This window comes from Corvus kubaryi, unplaced genomic scaffold, assembly GCF_017639235.1.
Source record: "Corvus kubaryi isolate FWS band 111438036 unplaced genomic scaffold, C.kubaryi_AGA036_p1.0 129, whole genome shotgun sequence".
In the NCBI taxonomy this organism is placed as follows: Eukaryota; Metazoa; Chordata; class Aves; order Passeriformes; family Corvidae; genus Corvus; species Corvus kubaryi.
Window position 1 is genome coordinate 385971 of NW_024580664.1, and position 20427 is coordinate 406397.

A 20427-nucleotide genomic window follows, 5' to 3' on the forward strand; every position below is an offset into this window, starting at 1 on the left:
TTCTACACACTGGAATTTCATGTTACTAAAGGACAGGAATTAAAGAAGTTAGAAAACCGTGTTGCCTAATGTCTGATAACAATCAGCAAAGAGAAGTTATGGAGATACTCATAATTAGTGCTGTCATTTGCTCTCAACCTCCTACTTCATTCTGGTTATTTCCATGAAAACACACATCAACGCATTACTAAAATTAAGGTTACAATTGTTACATCAGAGACTTGTTTCTAAAAGTCACTCCAAATGCAATTTCATCTTAAATTGGCCACGTAAGGCCACCCACATAACACAAATAAAAACAGTCAGCAAATAGAAGGAAAAAAAACCAAAAAACAAACCAAAAAAAAACCCCCTTGTGAATTCTCCCTCTTTACTGTTAAATCTGTCAGACTGGTGAAGACAAATTGTCAATTCTGGATTCAATATTTTTAAATAAGATTGTCACAGAGAAATGAAAACACAGCAAAATAAACTATACAAAGGCAAAGTAGAATAACAAAAAATATTTTACTAAAACATAAGATTTACAGGAGATTTTCCAGACAAGCCATACAAAATGGTCACAAGCTTTTTCTTGGAGGGATTTTTCTACACTTGACAGCAGAATCACAATAGTATTAGTGAAGGTGATGGATGTTTAATGTTCCCATTTTTTGTTCAAACAATGAAGCTTGTCCATCTACAGCGTCTAAGTTAGACTGGGCTAGAGGGTATATTCTAAAGTATAACTGGTTAGCTGCTTTTACCAATGCAATTAGCATCACCATAAAAAGGGAGGAGGAGCCCACAAAATTAAAACAAAAAGCCCTGCAGCTAACCCTGCCTACCTTCATTCACAGTGCTTATACTTAAACCATGACGGGAAAAATGATTAAAAGCAGAGATGTGCTGCTGCTTTCAAACAATTTCACAACAATCCAGATGATACTTCTAGCCTCTGCTCATGCGGTACAATAGTGAATTAGGACAAGACACAGATTTGCTAATGTGCATTTAATCACCAAAGGACTGAAGATGTCTGGGCTTTTATTCTGTAATGTTTCTAAGACTGTGTCCATTAAATGCAAACAAAAAAAGGAAGAGGTCTTGGCAGAACAGGAGAAGTGATGCACACTTGATGTTCATAGCGCATTTAAATATTATTCATGGCATATAGCCTAGTCCATGCTCTGGCTGTAAAGAAAAAGAAATACATTTAAGAAAAGATGCAGTTTTCAGGTTTGATTAAAGTAATTTTAAATTCATATTCTTAAAGATCTCTTTTATACCACTGCTGCAAGCACAGAAAATATATCAGTTCTAAGACTGTAAGTGCAATTTTGAATTCCGGCAGCTGCCAACTTGTATATTATAGAAGCAGTCTGACAGCAGTTGATCCAAAAGTGAAGAGGCATAACATAGTAACTGTTCCATTCCCCTGTAGCCTGCAACAGATGCAACATCAAAGAGAAGAACTTTCTGGAACCTGTTAATCTGTTCCTTAAGCTGTAGAGGACAAGCAGTAGAACACTCCTTCATTTCACCACAACTCCAAAATAGACAGGTTAGCAAATTAGGACCATCAAAACTCAAGATAAGGCAGAACAAGAGAGCTTTTTCTTCTATCAAGCCTTGCAGACTTAAAAACAGACCACTGCAGGCACATTCAGGGCACCTGGACTATGACTGTATGCAGTAATTTTTTGTTTCTGCAAATTGAAGACATAAAACTAGAGGTTAGGAGTTACATACCCCAGCCAGTGAGTAATAAGCTATTCCTAAAACTAGAAAAAAAGAAAAGGTAGAAGATACGTCACCTGTTTCTATGGCTTGGGCTTCATTGGTCTTCCACTGCTCAGCTACATCATTTGCTAGTGGATCATCTGGATTGGGAGCACTTAACAAAGCCTGGATTGATAGCAGAACTGTACGAATCTGCAAAGCTGGGGACCATTTATCTGAAGAGACATTTACAGCACTATGAAACACCATATTCACCAGAGTCTACAGAAACAGCAAGTTTTTCCAGATTAAAGAAGCAGCAAGATATTCTTTAAACATATGAAAACTCTTTTTAGGGTCAACTTACAAATTTCTGTACTTATTATGATAAAAAGAAGGAAAACACAGCAGCACTTACCTTTCAAAATATCTAAACATATTCTTCCCAGCTTGTCTACATTAGGATGGTAAATTTTGGTCATGAAACGTACTTTAGGAGCTGCCATTGGATATTCTTCTGGAAGGAATAGTTCAAGTTTAAATGTCCCACCCTCAAAGGGGGAATCCTGTGGACCTGCAATGACCACATGAAAATAGCGTGCGTTGCTTTCATCTGGCTCCGCTTTTATCCCAGGGACTGGCTCTGCCAGCAAGCGCTGGGTTTCCTAGAAGAAAAGGAGGCAATGTAACTAATAAAACCCATCTAAAATAAACATCACCTGTACAAACAATTTTAAAAGCAACAAGCATTCATTTAGCCTATATTCACAGAAACGATGTTCAACAAATACCTTTAAGTCAAAGAACATCTACAGAAAGAAGACGAGGCTGTGGTAAACTGGTACCCATCTCCTCTCAGATCCTCACCTGCTGTGTGCTTCTGTAACACACAGTAATAGAAAACTCAGCTGTCCTCAAACTTCTTACCTTTTGATTGAACTATTGCCAAGCTGCTATATTTTTTTCAATATACTTAAAAGCACTTTAAAGAATACCACAATGAAAACATCAAAAACATTTCCTATTCTACCTTAAATAGAAACTCCCATAAGTGAAAAGCCAAAGGGATTAATCACCCGCACAAAGTGTTCAAGGTTTACTCCTAACAAGAGTGGTCTGGTTTATTAAGCTGAACATTTGTACTGGAATCAAATCTAACTCGAAAGAATTTAAAAGTGCTACTCTGCTGCAACATTAAATGAGTATTTTAAGGATGTTTTATATATTTAGACATATATATGCATAAATAGCTTTGGCGTAAGCACTTTCAGCCTACTTATAACCATGTTTAAAGTCACACTAACAGACAGTAGGAGACAGCCAAGATGCTCTGTAAGCAGCAAAATTAGGGAAGGCCAGTCTCCTACAGTGACTTGGTTTCTCTGTTGCTCCATTCTTCTGCCAATGCTACCTTAGGCACCAAGCTGTGACCATAGCTAAGAGCTGCCCATCTTGTTAATGCACTGAGCAGACAGACCAAGCCCTGTACATCTTTGCCTTTCCTCTGCTACCTGTCTTCACAAGTCTTATGGGCACCATTCTGGTTCTTATAAAAAAGATCCCAAGGCCAAAATGGGCAAAAGGACACTAGGCAGGGACAAAAAAATCCTGCTAAAGCCTTATTTCCTCATGCAATTTTAGTCCCATTTTCTGCTTTCCTTCTAAGCTTGCTTTTACTATGTACAGTTAATTTTTTCACCACCTTTCTGTGTTGGCTTTCACAAAGAAAAATTATCCTGTTTCTATTGACAGAAGATGGCAACTTGTAGGTGTAACATTAATTTATTATTTCAGTTTTATAGCATATTTATTCCATATATCTACAACAGCACTAATTTAAAAATCACAGAATGGTCTGGATTGGAAGGGACCTCAAATATCATCTGGTTCCAACCCTGCCGTGGTCAAGGACACTTTCCACTAGACCAGCTTGCTCACAGCCCCATCCAACCTGGCTTTAAATGCTTCCACCTACTGGGCATCCACAATTTCTCTGCACAACCTGTTCCACTGCCTTACCACCCTCACAGTAAAGAATTTCTTCTAACATCTTATCTAAACCCACTTTCAGTTTGGAGCCATTTTTCCTTGTTCTGTCAGTATTTGCCCTTGTAGTCAGCCTCTCTCCAATACAGTAAGTCTCTCTTTAACACAAGCACAAAACAGACAGATTACCTCTACTTGGCTAAATAAATTCTTCAAACATAACTGGACTGCTACATTACTCTTGTAGAGGTAAGTGTACACAGCATTTAAGTAATAGAGCTGTCTTGATGCAGTTAAATAACAACTCATTTTACAAAAACTGATCAATATATAAAGAAGTGAAGCCACGGTAATTAATTCCAAAAACCAATTACTCATCGCTGAAATGTCAAGGTCCTACAAATCATAATATTGAATTTATTACTATGTACATATGCAAACCTAAAAATAAATGTATCCAGTGTGCTTCCTTGCTGTGATTACATATTGTCTACTTATCTGCATAGACATTAGCTGCCCAGCGCCACTTACACACCTCACTGGAAGGCCTTCCAAGCTTCTTAGAGCTGTCTACATTTACTTCTGTGAGTATATTTTAAATGATCCGCAATTTTATAACTTACTCATTTGTATTCTGCTGGCTACTTATTTGTACACTAATTGTGTAAAAAAGCAGTTATAACAAATTCTGATAGTTTACATTCAGTGGTATGGAAAAGTCAGTAAGAAACTACAGATTATCCCTGTAGGTGCATAAAACATTCTCAGTTTCTTTCAGCAAGCTGTCAGAAGGAGTGCTGCCCCAGGTAAATAGGACAATTTGGGTTTCTGCCTATGAAGAACAATATAGTTTTTGACAGTTCTGGCAGAGGAAAGTGTCTTGTACCAAATACAAACTAATGCTAGCCAACTGGAAACTTAAAAATAAGGAACTTATGGAAAAAGACCAATTTTTAAACTTCTTCACAGCTAGACTGCCAGAGATGTGCTTGTAAGCCGATCGTGGCTTTGGTTCTGATGGGCATGCTCAAAGACTTTAATATTAAGGATAACACATTTCAATAGCTGGACCGATCTCAGCAGTCCCCAGCTCCCCCTCAGTCACCAGACTGCCTCCCTAGTTATGCCAGTATGCTGACTGTAACTATACTGGGCAGCCAATCCTGGCTTAAAATAACCCAGAATCAGCAGTTCTCTGGCAGCAGCATCAGCACTTCTACCTGCCAGAGTATCTGAGGGAGCAATGCCTGGCTGCAAGCTGCACGTTCTGCCACTAAAAACCATTTGTCAGTAAACAATGGGAGAGCCCATGTATGAGAAAAACAATTCTTTCAATGCAGGCACCCTATAATACTGAAGGGGCTATCCACTGTGAGCATGCCACCCCGCTGTGAGGAGCCAATTCAGTTTTGTTATGCGTCAACAATGGTTGTCGGAGGCATGTGGAGGAGAGGTGCACACGTGCCACATGCAGGAGGCAACTAGAAGAAGCCTTGTCTCTGGGAGGACTTCGCCTGCCAACACCGCCCACGAGGCAGGCAGTGGGAGATACTATGGAGGGGCTTCTCCCATCAGGTCGCAAAGAGGTCTCCACCAATGGAGGGCACAGAAAGGCTGCACTGGGCCAGCGGTTCCTTGTTAGGGCAGACTTTGGGAGGGGCCCGGGGGGTATAAAAACTAACTGCTGGGGTTGCTCGCTCCCTCCCTTGCCCTGGCCCCAGGCTGCCTTCTGGCTCTCCTGCCCTCGCACCTGTCCTGCCTTCCCGCGTCCCTGACCGCCGCCTTGCCCGGGCTGCCCGCTCCCTTCCCCGCCGCCCCGACCCTGTCCAGGCTCCTGCTCCTCCCGTGCGGGCGCCCTCTCACCGCGTGTCCGGGGCCGTCGCCGCGGGAGCCGCGCCCCGCCGGGAGCCGCGCAGGCCGGCAGCGGCACAGCCCCGCCTGGACACCGACAGCGCTGCCCCGCCCTGCTGCGGGTAACGCCCTCTTCTGCTCTCTGTCCCCTCTCTCTCTGCTCTCCCCTATCCCTTTTCCATTTTCCTCTCTTCTTTGCTGTCTCCTCCAGGCGTCTTTCGCTCGGGCAACTCCTTTTCCTTCTCCTTTTTGTTATCAATAAACGGCTCTCAGATACAGTGTTTGCCTCGTTTGGCTTCATTCCGCTCCCGACCATCCATTTTTAAAAGAACTCTCCGCAGTTCCCCACAGTGGAACGCGACACCCGCTCAGAAAGCCCTTCGTGCCTCCACATTCCGTGACTGTGGTTATCTCGCTATAAAACACCACAGAAAAGGGGAGTGCAGAGAAAAGCGTTTATGCTGCATACAGCCCCATATGAGTACTGAGCCTACTCTGAGCCCATAGAGGCCCCTTGGGCCACATTAATATTAGATGAAAATTCCTTTAAGCAAGCACACCTTGCCTCCTGCTCTGTGCACGGAGCTCCACCACTATCGGTGTAACTGAAGCTGTTTTCAAACAGAAATGAGGATGAATACCTGCAAGAAACCTGTGAGGGAAGTGGTTGACACTCATCTTTCACACCTGCCAGGCTCTGGCGCAGCAGAGAGCAAGCACCAGGCTAAACTTCTTCGATACACTCAAAATGACAGGCCATGACCCCGTGAACACACATCACTGCCTTTGTGCAAAAGCTTCAGAAAACACATCTTTTTACAACTGTGTAACACAGACAAGCTTGTTAGACTGCGAAAAAAGTAGCGACAATGCCATTTATTGAGAGAATGTGCAATGTTTGTACTTAAATACATCAACAGTTCCTAAATTTCAACAAGAAGTAAGGGTTTTGTCCTGCAATTATGAAGACATTAACAATAATATCTTAAATATATTTTGGGGGACACCATGGAAAAGGAACAGAAAATGAGAAATTGATCGAAAAGTTACACTGTAAGGTCTAAGCATATAAAATGCTTAAACATACACATTGGCCCAGTTCTAAGGTGATTACAGGGACTTGATTTCCACATTTTAGGGTAAGATGGACAGTTCCAGACATGCTGGTAATAAAATAAAATTTGATTTGCTGTAAAACTTGCAAAAATAAGTAATATTCGAGAGAAAAAAATTGTGAGCATACAGGCAACACTATGCACCTGGTCAGGAAGCAGACCTGCTTAAAGATTTTAATTCCTTTTAAGCATTTGTCACCAATTAAAAAAAAAAAACAAACACAACAAGCAAACAAAAAACAAACAAACAAACAAAACCCTGCCCCCTGTACATCACCCACAAGAATGATGAGATGTGGATGAAACAAGGAAATGTTTAACTACACATTGATCTTACTCTGTAATTCCCAGAGGATGGCTACCCAATGAAAATAAGTCTCTCAAACATGTTTAAATAAATAAATGTTTAATTTCTTTTAATTACACTTTTAACTTCTCACCTTTTTTAACTAATCAAGATGATCAAACACATGCAATAATTGACTTTCCGTGTATTTTTAGGCAGTCTTTCTTACACTTCTTTAATTACACATCTGTTACTTCCCCTTTTTCCTCCAAAACTGTCTTTAAACCCTTTGTCCAATTTCAACTGTTCCGTACGTTTTGTAAGCTGTCAGTGGCTAAGACTAACCAAGCTCAGTGCTACTGGAAATGAAGACATGAACAACTCCAGTACTACTACTGCTGTTTGGCCTGTTTATGCCAACCAAGTATAATACCATTCTTGCCCAGCAAAAATCCCTGACAGTAAGGACAAAAAGAGCTGGAACACCCATATATAAACATACTAAAAAGGAAAAATAATAAATTCAGAGAAAACCAGGTTTTGCAGTTCTGTTGCTCACAATAAATGCTTTTACAATAGAACAGTTAATTTTGTCTTCAACTAGAATACCAACTCCCACCAATAAGTGTTCCAGAACAGTACTTTGTAGTGGTTTTTTATTAGCTCTCATCTAGCACACTGAAGTTTCACAGAAGATATTTCAGGGCATATTTTGAAAGCTCTAAAGCTTTCAATTAAGTTTCCTATGCTGCCGTAGGCAGTTATTCCTATTTGTCATACTCTGCAATGTTTTTAGATTGAGATTTCTTCTCACTCCTGCATTTACTCCACTTTTTCAATTCCAAGTAATGTAGTAATTTCCACTGACTAAAATAAATTAATAAACCCAAAAGGAAGATACATGCCAGTCTGTACTTGAAAAAAACCAAATCTGTCAATTGCAACTGGTTATGCCTCCCCCCTTTTTATGCCTCCCCTTTTTTATTTTTAATTAAGTGGTTAGAAAACACAGAAATGTTGAAGGTGTTTTGACAAGCAAAAGCAAAGCTTTCCTTATTAACACAGGTGGCCTGAAACAGAGTGACAGATGATACTGATGGGACAGATGGTGTAGCTGACATTCTGCATAGTTATTCTTCTATGAAGATGTTAAATTGAAAACTAATTGTACCTGAGGGAGAAGAAGCCCTCAGCCTGTTTTTACCGTAACATGTGAGGATAGGAAGCCTCGGGAAGAGAGAGCACTGTGCTCTTTAGAAGAGACCAGCAAGCAGGAGGTGGGGGTGAGGGCTTTTGAGGCTGCCAAGACTAAGAGAAGCCACACACTGAAGAGAGATCGATCTGCAGGGAAGTATGTTTCATTCATTCTTTGAGGTTTTGCTTGGTTATCCTGCTTTCAGTCAAAGGGAAAGAAAAGTTACTGAAAAGCAGACATAACCACCAGGATTCACCTTGTTCATGCACACAGAGTAAGACAGAGCACTTCTTTAAGGAAGTAAATTGAACAGCCCAGAACATACACATGCTTCCACACATACATACAGGAAAATCAGCTGCTAATGAACATGGAGATAGAAGCAAGCATACAAAGGAGGAATCCATCAGAAATATACTATTTTAATCACTTTCAGTCTTGAAGAAGTGTTTACAAAAGCCTCAAGCTGCCAAGGCCTCCGTCAAAACAACTAAAAAAAGATTTCTGTATGCTACCCTTTTGAAAAACAAAAAGCTATTTCAGATGTCTTGCTTGCTATCAACAGACTAAGGCAGGACCAAACAAATAACTACAAAAAAAACAGTGCCAAAATACAAAAGTGGCAAATGACTGCCATCAGAAGACTCACCTATGCAAGTACTTGCAAAAAAACCCAAACATTATTTCTTACCTAGCAGAGCCACTGCAGCTGAACTGTAAAGCTTTTCTGTCTGACAGAGACCACTCCAGTACCGAAGGAAGAAATTCTGGCATGGGCTTAGGCAATTTTTAAAGCTTCTTCATTGCTTTTTAGAAAGGAGTACTATTCTTTGCTTGGAAAAACAGTGCAATTCTGTTCCCTGTGCTATGGCAATAATTAATCACCACAAATTTTACACTGCCTGCCAAGAGACGTGGCTAAAACAGTTAGGAAGAAATCAATATATAGCACCTATAAAATATGTGAACTTTAAAGCTACTGTGTGAAGGCCACTAAAATTTAAGAGAAGCTTGCTGGCAAAGTCAGCACAAAGTAGCTCAAAGAAGAGATCCAAGCTCCATATCTCTAGACAAATGTGCTTTGCTTAGTAATTCAGCTACCTGCATTACATTTTCCTGATACCCCAGTTTTCTTATTTCACATTCAATATTATTGCTATACAGATACCTTTAATAAATAAAACGTGCTCCTTATTAATCCACAAATTAAATACTGTGGTCTCAGTGAGTGTTACACTTTTTTATAGAATGGTCTTCTGCTCTACATTGGCCTTTAATACCAGCTGTGAAATCACGTAGTGAACTTTGTAAAATCCATTAGAACAAACATAGCTTAGAGAAATCGCAACGCTTTACAGAGTCTGAATATTGCAAGGTGATAAATGATCAGCCACTGCAGAAAAGAAAAGAAAAATACAAACTTGTGCTGCCTTTCCAGTTCAGCCTATTATACACTTTTACTTTTGCCTGTATAGCTGTCTCTTGACGTCATGGTCTAACATAGCACATAGCCAATTTGGAAGAAAAGGAAGGGAAAAATTCATAAAAGAGAGAAGAGTCCCTGATGCAGCGCACCATATGTTCCACGCAAACAGCTGTGCCAACAAAATGCAGGGTGCAAACACATGCTCCCAGAAGGATGGGAGAAGATTCCTTTTGACGAAAGGGCTGGTTTAAAGAGTTGGGACTGCAGTGTTAATCACAGTGGGATACCAGCGTAACAGATTACTATTCTGTAACCAACCTAAAAAGGAAATGCAGAGCCTTCCTCCTTATTACAAAGGGAGAAGATTAACTACCAACTGGGCTAATTTCAGTAACAACAGATGGTAAACGACTAAATTAAAAGTCTTCATCCATCTATAAAAGTCTTAAGCACCAAAGACTCTGCATATCTTACTTGTTATAAACAGTTATCTAAGAACCTTTTATAGCACTAAGACTACAGAAAAGCATCCTTATGGCTAGCAACTTTATGCTAGTACCTTAAAAAGAGAGATAACATCATTCACAGGCGGACATATCCGTGATAAAATTATTCTGAAACTTCAAAACACAAAACATCAATAATGGCCTCTTACATAAAGAGAAAATACTGCAGGTCTTAAAGCCGTTAATATTTAAAATGGCACAATACTACATCTTTATACAAAGTCTCAGGGGAATGATTCTTTCCTCATATTTTCAGTAGCACATTTACTAGCTCAATTCACTAAGCAGTAGTGAAGCAATTTTCCTTCAATATCGCCTACTAAGATGGAGGTTACATTCTTACAACTTTGTCAGGCCAAGGCAAGGTACAAGTCCTCTCTAATCTATGTGAGACAGCGAGGAAGTGCAGGTAGTATCCACCCTTACTTGTAGGTTCAATTAACCCTAGCTTTATTCTGAACAGATCAGGGAAGATAGATGATGGATGAGGACCTATCTACAACAGGAATTACAGCTCAAGTATGCGTTTTTATTGCTGCCACCTTGCCAGAAATCACCATCCTGAAAATCTACTGAGAAAGTAAACCCTGTCAGCACTCTCAGGGCAACTCCGGAAAAGTGAGCTGGGTCTTCTTAACTAGATCTTAAATCCGAAAAATGCTGACTGACAAGACAAAAACGCTGCTGCCATCCAGCAGAGGACAGTAACTTCCAATAGAAGCCATGGAACAGCGTCATTGGCTGTCGGTAAAAGCATCTTCCACCAGTACGAATGAACAAAATCCGCACATGCCTTGACACATTTCTTCCACAGGTCCTACAAGTGAAGGTCTCCAGATAGCCGGCTACAAAACAAACTTTTTGGTAACCCTGGCCATTTATAAAAGGAACAACAGGATGCAATGCAACACTGTATGAATAGTTCCAAAATGGCCAAAGAGAAGCATTAGTCGTAAAACGAAAAAGGTACCCCAACTGAAAGAAATCCACATCAGTTTGCCCCAATTTTTTTTGTATTTGGTATGATCGAATTTAACTGCATTACCAACTAAGCACATGTACAGCGTGTATGTGTCAAGTTGCTGGCAGCAGAGATGATCCAGGGGACCTCAATGGGGAGAGGCCAGGAACTGTACCTCACCAGACACAGCCAGCTCCAAAAACATGCCACAGGACATGGGTGAACCCATCAGCCAAGCTGGTGGCACACCTGGGAAAATGTATTTAAGAAAGGACAGAAAACGACGCCACACAGAAAGAACAGCAAGGGATAAAAACAAAAAAGAAGTTTGTGAGCAAAACTAGTGTGAACACCAAGGTCAGAGAAGGATGGTAAGGACAAGCTCCAGGCACTGGTGCAAAGACTCTCTGTAGCGGAGCAGATACCCACACTGTAGCCCGTGGAGTGCACCACTCTGGAGCACAGAAAAAGTGTGAGGAGGAAGGAATAGTACAGAGGAGCTGTTGTGGACTGACCATAAATCCCCATTCTCCATCCCCTTGCATTCATCAGGGACAGGGGAGTTGGGGAGTAAGGAGTGAAGGACTGAAGTTGAGTATTAGGAAAGTGCTGTTTTAATTCTTTGTTTCTCACATCCAATTCTATCTCACCTGGAAGCAAATTAATTAATTAATTTGCCCCAAGTTGAGTCTGTTTTGCCATGGTGATTATCACTACATGATCTCTCTCTCTTTGTTTTGACTCATGAGCTTTTCCTTATTTTTTTCTCCCTGCCTGGTTGAGGTAGGGAGAGAGTGTGGCTGGGTGAGCATCTGGCCAAGGTCAGCCCATCTCAGCATAAATCACACAGTAATTTTTAATCTGTGTTTGAGTTGTTGCATCCAGAACCACTTTTAGAGAGAATGTAGTAGACAGTTTCAGACTCCACAGATGATATTGAAAATTAAGAACTTTTGAGAAAGAGATGACAGACTTAAATTTAAAACCACTAGCTCCATTTCCTGCTACAGTTGAAATGATAACACTTATCACTTGCAGAGTACCACACATAACAATTTATGTGGGAGAAAATGTGATGAGGAAAAAGAGAGATCTTTCAGTTTAACTGATTGCTCATCAGTCATTTCAGCATTTGCTTCCTAAGGGAGATCAGACATTTGCTGCCAAATCCCCCAGGAAGATTTCTAAAACAGATGAAGAGACACTACCAATAGCAAAAAGCAGAGAGGGTTGTTTTTTTTTTTTAATTACACTTAAGTTCCACTAATTTTTAATCATTGAGAGTGGAAGTCCTTTTGTTTCATTCTTCATTGGCTGTTGAGTTTTCAATTAAGTCAGATTGCTTTTCTACCCACCATTTCAGCATGGTTCTCAGTCCTTCTTGATTAATTTCACATAACTACCTCCCCCATTTCCTTTCCTCACAAAATGCAAATTTGCCTGAATGGGAAGTTCTAACTTCTCAGCAGCAGTGCTAATTTGAACAGTCATCCTTCCATGTACTCCCTTCATCAGCCCAAGTGTTTGCAAAGTCAAATAACAGATGAGATCACAGAACTGATTTGGCTTAAGAAATAACCTTTACTGCAGAGTTCTGAGCCAGATCTCAGTCTAAGTTCACCTCAGTGGCACAAAACTTTTTGTGCCAGCAGAGTCCAAGCTGAATCTGTTCATACAGTAAGGCTGTTCAACCTGAATCAGAATCATAGAACAACGTGTGTTGGAAGGGACCTTAAAGATCACCTAGTCCAACTCCCCTGCTATGGGCAGGGACACCTCCCACAAGGCCAGGTTGCTCAGAGCTGCATCCAACCTAGCCTTGAACACTTCCAGGGACAGGGCATCCACAACTTCACTGGGCAACTTGTTTGAGTGCCTCGCCACCCTCACAGTAAAGAATTTCTTCCTTACATCTAATCTAAACCTGCCCTCTCTCATTTTGAAGCCATTCCCCCTTGTCCTATCCCTATATGCCCTTGTAAGAAGACCCTTTCCAGCTCTTTTGTAGGCCTGCTTTAGGTACTGGGAGGCTGCTACAAGAATGAGCCAGATTAATCACTTCACAAACTTCTGGTAATCTAACTTCACTAGATGGTAACTTCTTCACCTTGTGCAGCTCTGCAAAAAAAAGTAGTACAAAACCAGCTTTGGCATTTCAATTCAGACTATACAGAGGATACATTTCTTTCATACTTTCATTCTGATCACAGGTAACCCTTGCCAGTTACCAGTGCCATTACCTTCCAACTTCATCCAATAGTCCAGATTAATTTGGGGGTATGAAATAGAAACTAAAGGTTTTAGCTGCACAGGGCAAAACTTAAGGCAGTATACTGGCACATTGACGAGTTATAATTACTTGCCAAATGACACTTCTTTCCTGCCTGAGTGTGATAAGGGGGAAGATTGCACTGATCTCCTTCACCAAGAAGTGATAAATTGCACACAAGAAGGTAAAAAACCATTCATGTTTTTACTTTGATTTTTGAGGGGGAGGCAGTAGGAAAAAGTGAAACTTATCAGTCAAAACTGGCTTCTACATATAGGATAAAGCTGCCTCACAAAACTACAAAGGCTTAATTCAAAACTTAATATAACATTACATCACATTTTGGCACAAATTCTTCCAGGGTCTATCAATTCATTAGCTACAATTATGTAAAGAACTGGCTGTAACCAGCATTACTGAAAATAAATTGGTTACCTAAGCAGATGTCATATAGTCAGAGAGATTTCAGAATGTTTACATTAAAATTGTATCATTGTAAAATAACTTCATTGAAGAAAATCTTCTGAAAATAACATTACCTTTTAGGACAAAGAAAAAAAGAATTAGCAACAAAGCCCATCAAACTGTAAAGCAAGGGTCAAACATCATAAACAGAAGGCTACACTTTGGTTCACAAAAGCTGGCCTCCACATGAATTCTCTTCCTTGCCATATAATCCCCAAGTGTCAGCATTCCACATACCCCCACATCCTGGACTCATTACTGGGCTAATGTCTCCCGTACACTAATGCTTCTACCACCCTGCAGGTTACCAGACCCCATCACCAACCCCAACTGTATGTAACACCACCTCCCAAAACAAAGGCAAGAAAATACATTCCAAGTGTCAACATGTCAAAGGCACCAGCTGTAAAAAATAAAGAATAAAACAGTGGTACAGCAGATTTAGAAAACATTAACTAGTACTCAATGTATGGACAGTTGTCCAGCAAATTGAAACTACAGCTCTGCTACGCAAGCACTGTGAATGAACTCTGGATTGCTCACAATCCTCTCACACACTTCTGGCTCTTCCAGCTCCCATCACCACACAATTTTAACCACTGCAAAACCACCTGCAACAAGATGAAGACAAATGTACTCCAAGTTAACAGACCCTTCCAAGAAGAAAAAAAAAAAAAAACAACCCTCCAGAATCTACCCACTCTTGGAAGAAGACTTTGTAGCCAAATAGTAACACGAAGAGGGGCATTTTAAGGTCAGCAGCACTCTCCTCCAAGAATGACCTCATCCTCAAATTTTCCACAGCAGATCACAGATTTTGGAACTGTGAATCTGAGATCCTATGCAAATTCCTAGAGGATTATCTATGTACTAGCACAGATAGAGCTTTTCATGGTGCATCTCCAGCTATAGTAAAGTGAGGCCTAACTGAATTCACTAAGCTAAGAGTGTAAACCATTCCTGCAGTTACACTGACAGCACATTTGCATTGGAGGCTTGCATTAATACAGTGTAGAGTGAACTATCAAAGTGTGGTTAAAGCAAACAGTAATTCATGCTGAGCTTCTGTCCAAATGCCATTTGTACTGCATTTGCATGGCAAGGTTCTGGGTACTGGGGGGAGCCCACAGAGGCGCTTCTGCGAGAAGCTGCCAGAAGCTTCCCCCGTGCCCAACAGAGCCAGAGCCAGCCAGCTCCAAGATGGACCTGCCGCTGGCCAAGGCTGAACCCATCAGCAATGGTGGTAGCACCTCTGAGGTAACATATTTAAGAAAGCAAAAAAACCCAACAACCTAGGCATGAGCAGCCAGAGAAATGAGATTATGTGAGAATAACTCTACAGACACCAAGGTCAGTGCAGAAATAGAGGGAGGAGGTACTCCAGGTACCAGGGCAGAGACTCCCCTGCAACCCACATGATGCAGGCTGTCCCCCTGCAGCCCACAGATAACCCCATACTGAAGCAGGTGGATGTGCCCAAAGGAGACTGTGACCCCATGGGAAGCCTACAGTGGAGCAAGTTCCTGACAGGTCCTGTGAAGAGAGAAGCCCACGTTGGAGCAGCTGTACTGGCAGGACGTGTGACCTATGTGGTGTGAACTTGTGACCCACACTGAAGCAGCATGTTCCTGAAGGATTGCACCCTGTGGAAAGGACCCAGACGTTGGAGAAGTTCATGGAGGAACCCCATGCTGGAGCAGGGGAAGAGTATAGAGAGTCCTGTCCCTGGGGAGGAAGGAGCAGCAGTGAAAACGTGTGATGCACTGAACAGAACCCCCATTTCACTGCACCACTGAGGGGTAGGAGAGAGAAAAATCAGGAATTAAGTTGAGCCCAGGAAGAAGGGGATAGGGTGGGGGGCGGTGTTTTAAGATTCAGGTTTAATTTCTCATTACCCTACTCGGATTTGATAGGTAATAAATGATATTAATTTCCCCAAGTCAAGTCTGTTTTGCTCAGGGCTATACTGGGCGGGTGATCCCTCCCTGTGATTCTCTTGACCCTGGAGCCTTTGGTTGTATTTTGCCTGCCATGCCCAGCTGAGGAGGGGAGCGATAGAGCAACGTCCAGCCATGGTCAACCCACCATACCATCTATGGCAAAATTTGCAACTTCCACAGTTCCAAATTTGCAATCTCACTATTAATCCACCAGTCCCATGTAACTACAAAAATGTGGGTTTGTTTTGTACTATTCCACAAAACAAATGTTGATAATACTCTGAAAGCCATCTAAACATAACAGGTAAGTACAGTATAAAACAACTGCATGCAAAGCAATAATAATCCATTGGTTCACTACAGGTTTTTGCCTCAAAGTTGCTCAAGTATTATACAAGACGGTCCAAACAAGATTATTGCCTCTATCTGGTTTATTTGCTTGGGTTTTCCTCAGTTTTTATTCTACAGGGTCTACTGAAAGCTTCTTTAAGGAAAAGGTTGTCAAAAGTTACCAGTGTCCTCTTAAAGACCTGTTATTAACACTCCACATTTTCTTTTTAAAACTTAACCTAATTAGACCTAAGTGAAAAATTTTCTTATTCTCTGTGTCTAAGCCTTCTTCTCAGCTTCCCTCCCATACCTGCACAAAACATCTGTCCTGCCTTCAGGCTTCCAATACCTGCCTATGTACCCCTCCCACTATCCCAGCCAGTCCATGCTATATTGGTCACCCGGCCAGAAGACGCAATGAGGGTTGCAAAACAGCACATGTATTATCTTTATACCTTTCTATATGGTGAGGAGCAGGCAAAGGTGGTTTTAAGAACAGTACAAAAACACTTCTGAAAATTCCCAAAATTTTCACCCTTCTGTCAAATTGGAAGTTATCCACAAGATTCAAACTGCATACAAAGTGCAAAAAGACATGACATTCTCTGACAAACGCCAAGGAACAGCATTCTCCAGAAATAATGTTTTCTGTGCCTAACCACCATCCAAAGGAATACAAAACACCACAAAAAGATATTAGGTTTATCTCAAGTCTTTTTAATTTTTTTTTCTATTCAGGAAATAAAAATGTGGTCAGAAATGTGAAAGAAATCAAAAAGTAGCAGTGACTTAAATTTTCATGCAGAGACAGAAGTCCATGCCTCAAAACCCCACAGATTTCAAGAAAAAGTAAGAAACTTCAAGCTGGCTGCCAGTAATATTTTTAAAGAACTTCTAGAAAGTTCCAGATGCAGGCTAGATACCTGATTTATACTTAAAAAAAATAAACCCAAACATATAAAGCTGATTATATTGACTTCTAATATAGAATGCTGTAAGTGCCTAGCATCACACACACCAAGAGAATCTCCATAAAACCTCCCAGAAATTTTACATGTTGAAGCAGCATTTTGTAGCTGGCAGTCCAAGTGTTCCCAGAGTCTCAAAAAATACAGCAAGCAGCAGTTCCCTGCAGATAATGGAAATAGCTTCACATAGTAAATAGCAAGGAATGCGTATCTCAGACACCACAGTATTGTGCAGGGGAGGAAATCAAAGCCTCTGTAATTTAACTCTGATAAATGCGTTAGAAAAAAAAAATCTGAAGGAGCCTCAGATACTGCTTCAGATGGTTACTTCATGATAGGAGCAGCTGCAGTGAGTGTAACAGAAGCGCTACTAATAACTGGCTACAGTCAACTTATAGACCTGTGCATCAAATCATGAATGATAAGATCACTGCAGCAATGAAAACAGCAGAAGGAAAAAACATTTTAAAAGATGATATAGGGCAGTATTGTCCATCCCATTAAGATACACTGACTGCACTTGACACAGCAATGAGGTGGACTGAATGTCAGCCAAGAAAAAAATTCAGATGCAATTCAATTTCTTTCTCGACTGGAGGTACGTGACTTTGCAACACAGGAAAGAATTGATGTAATAAGTACTCGAAAGTAAAAGTCACTGGGCTTATTTATTGTCTGTTGCAAAGGCTCACCTTCTAATACTGGAAATAGTCACTTTTTGGAAAAAAGTTTACAGCATCAAAACCACACATCTATGTAAATGTGCCAAAACCACATTTTAATTTAATTAATTTTTTTTTTGCCAAGATGATTCTCATAGGACCCCTGGTGTTGAACTACAGAGCAAAAAAATAATACCTCTTCTCTATTCACAAGATACAAGGTTTTCCAATTCTGATTATGCCTTTAAAGATTCAAAACTATATCAATGTTTTCTACTCACCATTTGGGATTGCTAACAGTCATAATTCTAAAGCAAGTCATCTTTCGAGCTTACAGACCATTCCCACATGCACTTTATTAAAAAAGTCTGTTTCTAAGTAATCTGAGGACAGCAAATTGAGAATAATTCTGTGTATTTGCAACAACTGCTTTGCAACACCCATATTGTCACCTTTTCACTGAATTTGAAGAAAGTATTGGAAATACATACAGAGCTCTTGCAGTGACAAGGAAAGCTCCTACTGTCCTCCTGGGCTGGATGACAGCCTGCGCATAGCAAAGACGCAGGCTGAGGAGTACAGGGCTGCAAGTCAACCTGAGAGCCCGGCCATCTGCCAGCAGTCGCTCAAGACAGGGAATGCCAACTGCATTTGGAGCAGCCAGGCTCAGGACTTCATTACAGTCCAAATGCACTCTCCTAGCCCCAAGCAGCCATCGACGGTCTCCCTTGGATGACAACACAAAGCGTGCATGTAGAGAAAAGGGAGAAGGTATTTTCCTAAAAGTAACCTAAGCAATTTATCATAAAATTTATTACTGTGCATAACATGAAGATTTAATTTTCTTTACTGGAGTTATTTTACCATTACTCAGCTCTTTCCTCTCTCTTCCATTTCCTTTCCTGATCTTTCAAATTCACACTAGCAAGTGAGTTCACTCCCTTCCCCCCCTCCCCCCCCCCGCTAAGGCACCCAGAATAGGAAATTTAACACTAAAATCGACATTGGCATGATAGCAAAGATCAAAACAATCCTCACTCAAGACTCCTGAAGACTTAAGCAGGTGTATTTCTGGGTCTGCACCTCTGCAGCTGTGATATTTCAAAATATGACTTTGCACGTTTTTGAGGCTGCAGTAACTAGTCAGACTCAAGTCCTGGATCAAACGCACATCTGGCAACCTAAGGTACACACTGCACAGGAGCTGAACAGCTGATCATCTAACACAACCAAGCCAAGATTTAAAAGCTCTAGACTAGTTGCAGACAACCTACAGTGCACACATGGAAATACCCAACCCACCATACATACCACCATATAACTGATAATCCCAAAAATGTCTAAGGGGGATCCTTCATAAAAAAATCTGGAGTTTCTAGGACACTCTTTTGCCCTCCACCTTTCTTCTCCAGGAGATCACCACACATCTTTGAAGTGAGTTGTGTAAATTATGCCAGCATTTTTTTCTACAAAAGCATGAGGAAAACAAAAGCACCAAGAAGAAAATTTATGCACCAGCATAAGTGGGTGCACTTCTCGGTTGTATTCTGGGGAATTGTCAAGAGCAATGAAAAATTTAACACAGACACCAGCCTCATGACTGAGCTCTTACTGCAACTCTGTGATAAATACCAGTTCCACTGTATTATGAATCACTGTTCCCTCTCACACCTGAAATACATTCAGCTTAGCATGCTGTGCACTCAGGCAGCTGGATGAGCATCAAAATCTGAAAGATTGGTCTTCTTTATTTTTATTGCTTACAATTCTGAGCACTAATCATAGTCTAGTTCTGTTTCATGGAAGATAAACACTACTCCTGCCTTATTTTACCTCATTATCCCTATCACCTACTTGATAACTTGACGTGTTAGACAAAATAGTTGTATTTTTTCATCCATTATTTAACATTTTCTACATCCATTTATTTACAATGGTTGCCAACCGAGAAAGCTTCACAGTATTATAAATGAAGACCCATTCACTGCAACGAGCGATGAAGATGCTCTCATTTCCTACGAGGGCTAACGAACCCTACTGGAATCACTTAATAACTTTTGTAAAAGGAATGATCACTCATTCGAGGGCTTCAGTTCACACCATTACAAATCGAGCAGGAGACAGCAGCCCAGCAGGAACAACCGCATGAGCTACAGGACCAAGCTATGTCTTGATAGCTTGCAATGCAGCTACCTGTATCTCCAGTAAGTGACTCCAAATTATTCAAGTCTGAAGCTGGAACTGAATTCGGAGGATCTACTGAGAGTACCTCAAAATTAAGAGCCCTTGCAAAGCTTGGCAAATCAAAGCCGAAACACGACACTGAACCGCCAGCATGACATGTTAACACGGTACGGGCCGACAGCTCCGAGCAAATGTAGCAGCAAGCAGGCTGACCCAGCGTGTACCACCGGTGCGAATGTCCCGACGCATACACACAGCTGAAGGCCAGGTTTAACTGCCCGCTGTGGCTTGTCCCTCACCGCACAGGAGGAACCCGAGCACGGCGCCACCGCCGCCGTCCCCCGGCCCAAGCACGCCGAAAGCTGTGCCGGGTAGCCGGGGCCTGGCAGAAGCCCCCGGTGAGGAGCCGCATGGCCGGCAGAAGACGGTGCGGGGGTGTGCCCAGAGCCTTTGGAGCTCCAGGCCCCGGAGGGCGCGCAGATACCAGCGCTCGGCAGCACCGGGGGCCGAGGGGCGCCGCCGCCGCCCGGGCAATCCCCGCGATGGGCCGGGCCCTCCTGGCGGGCGCGGGCCCGCGCCCAT

The 20427-nt window shown here is 41.5% G+C and overlaps 1 protein-coding gene and 1 long non-coding RNA gene across 2 annotated transcripts in view; one reads left to right on the top strand and one right to left on the bottom strand.

Moving 5' to 3' along the window:
• Positions 1-488: 488 nt before the first annotated feature.
• Positions 489-20427, bottom strand: part of UBE2N (ubiquitin conjugating enzyme E2 N) — a 20676-nt gene continuing 737 nt past the window's right edge. Inside the window, exons 2-4 of the mRNA XM_042025489.1 lie at positions 2120-2366; positions 1797-1937; positions 489-1173 (exon numbers count right to left, since the gene is read on the bottom strand). Of these exons, the coding sequence (XP_041881423.1) occupies positions 1133-1173; positions 1797-1937; positions 2120-2366 (429 nt within the window). The 3' untranslated portion in view covers positions 489-1132. The remainder of the gene's footprint in view (positions 1174-1796; positions 1938-2119; positions 2367-20427) is intronic.
• LOC121663359 lies at positions 3606-5817 on the top strand. Its single transcript, XR_006015611.1, has 2 exons — positions 3606-4271; positions 5028-5817. It is a non-coding gene; the product is annotated as an uncharacterized LOC121663359 (long non-coding RNA).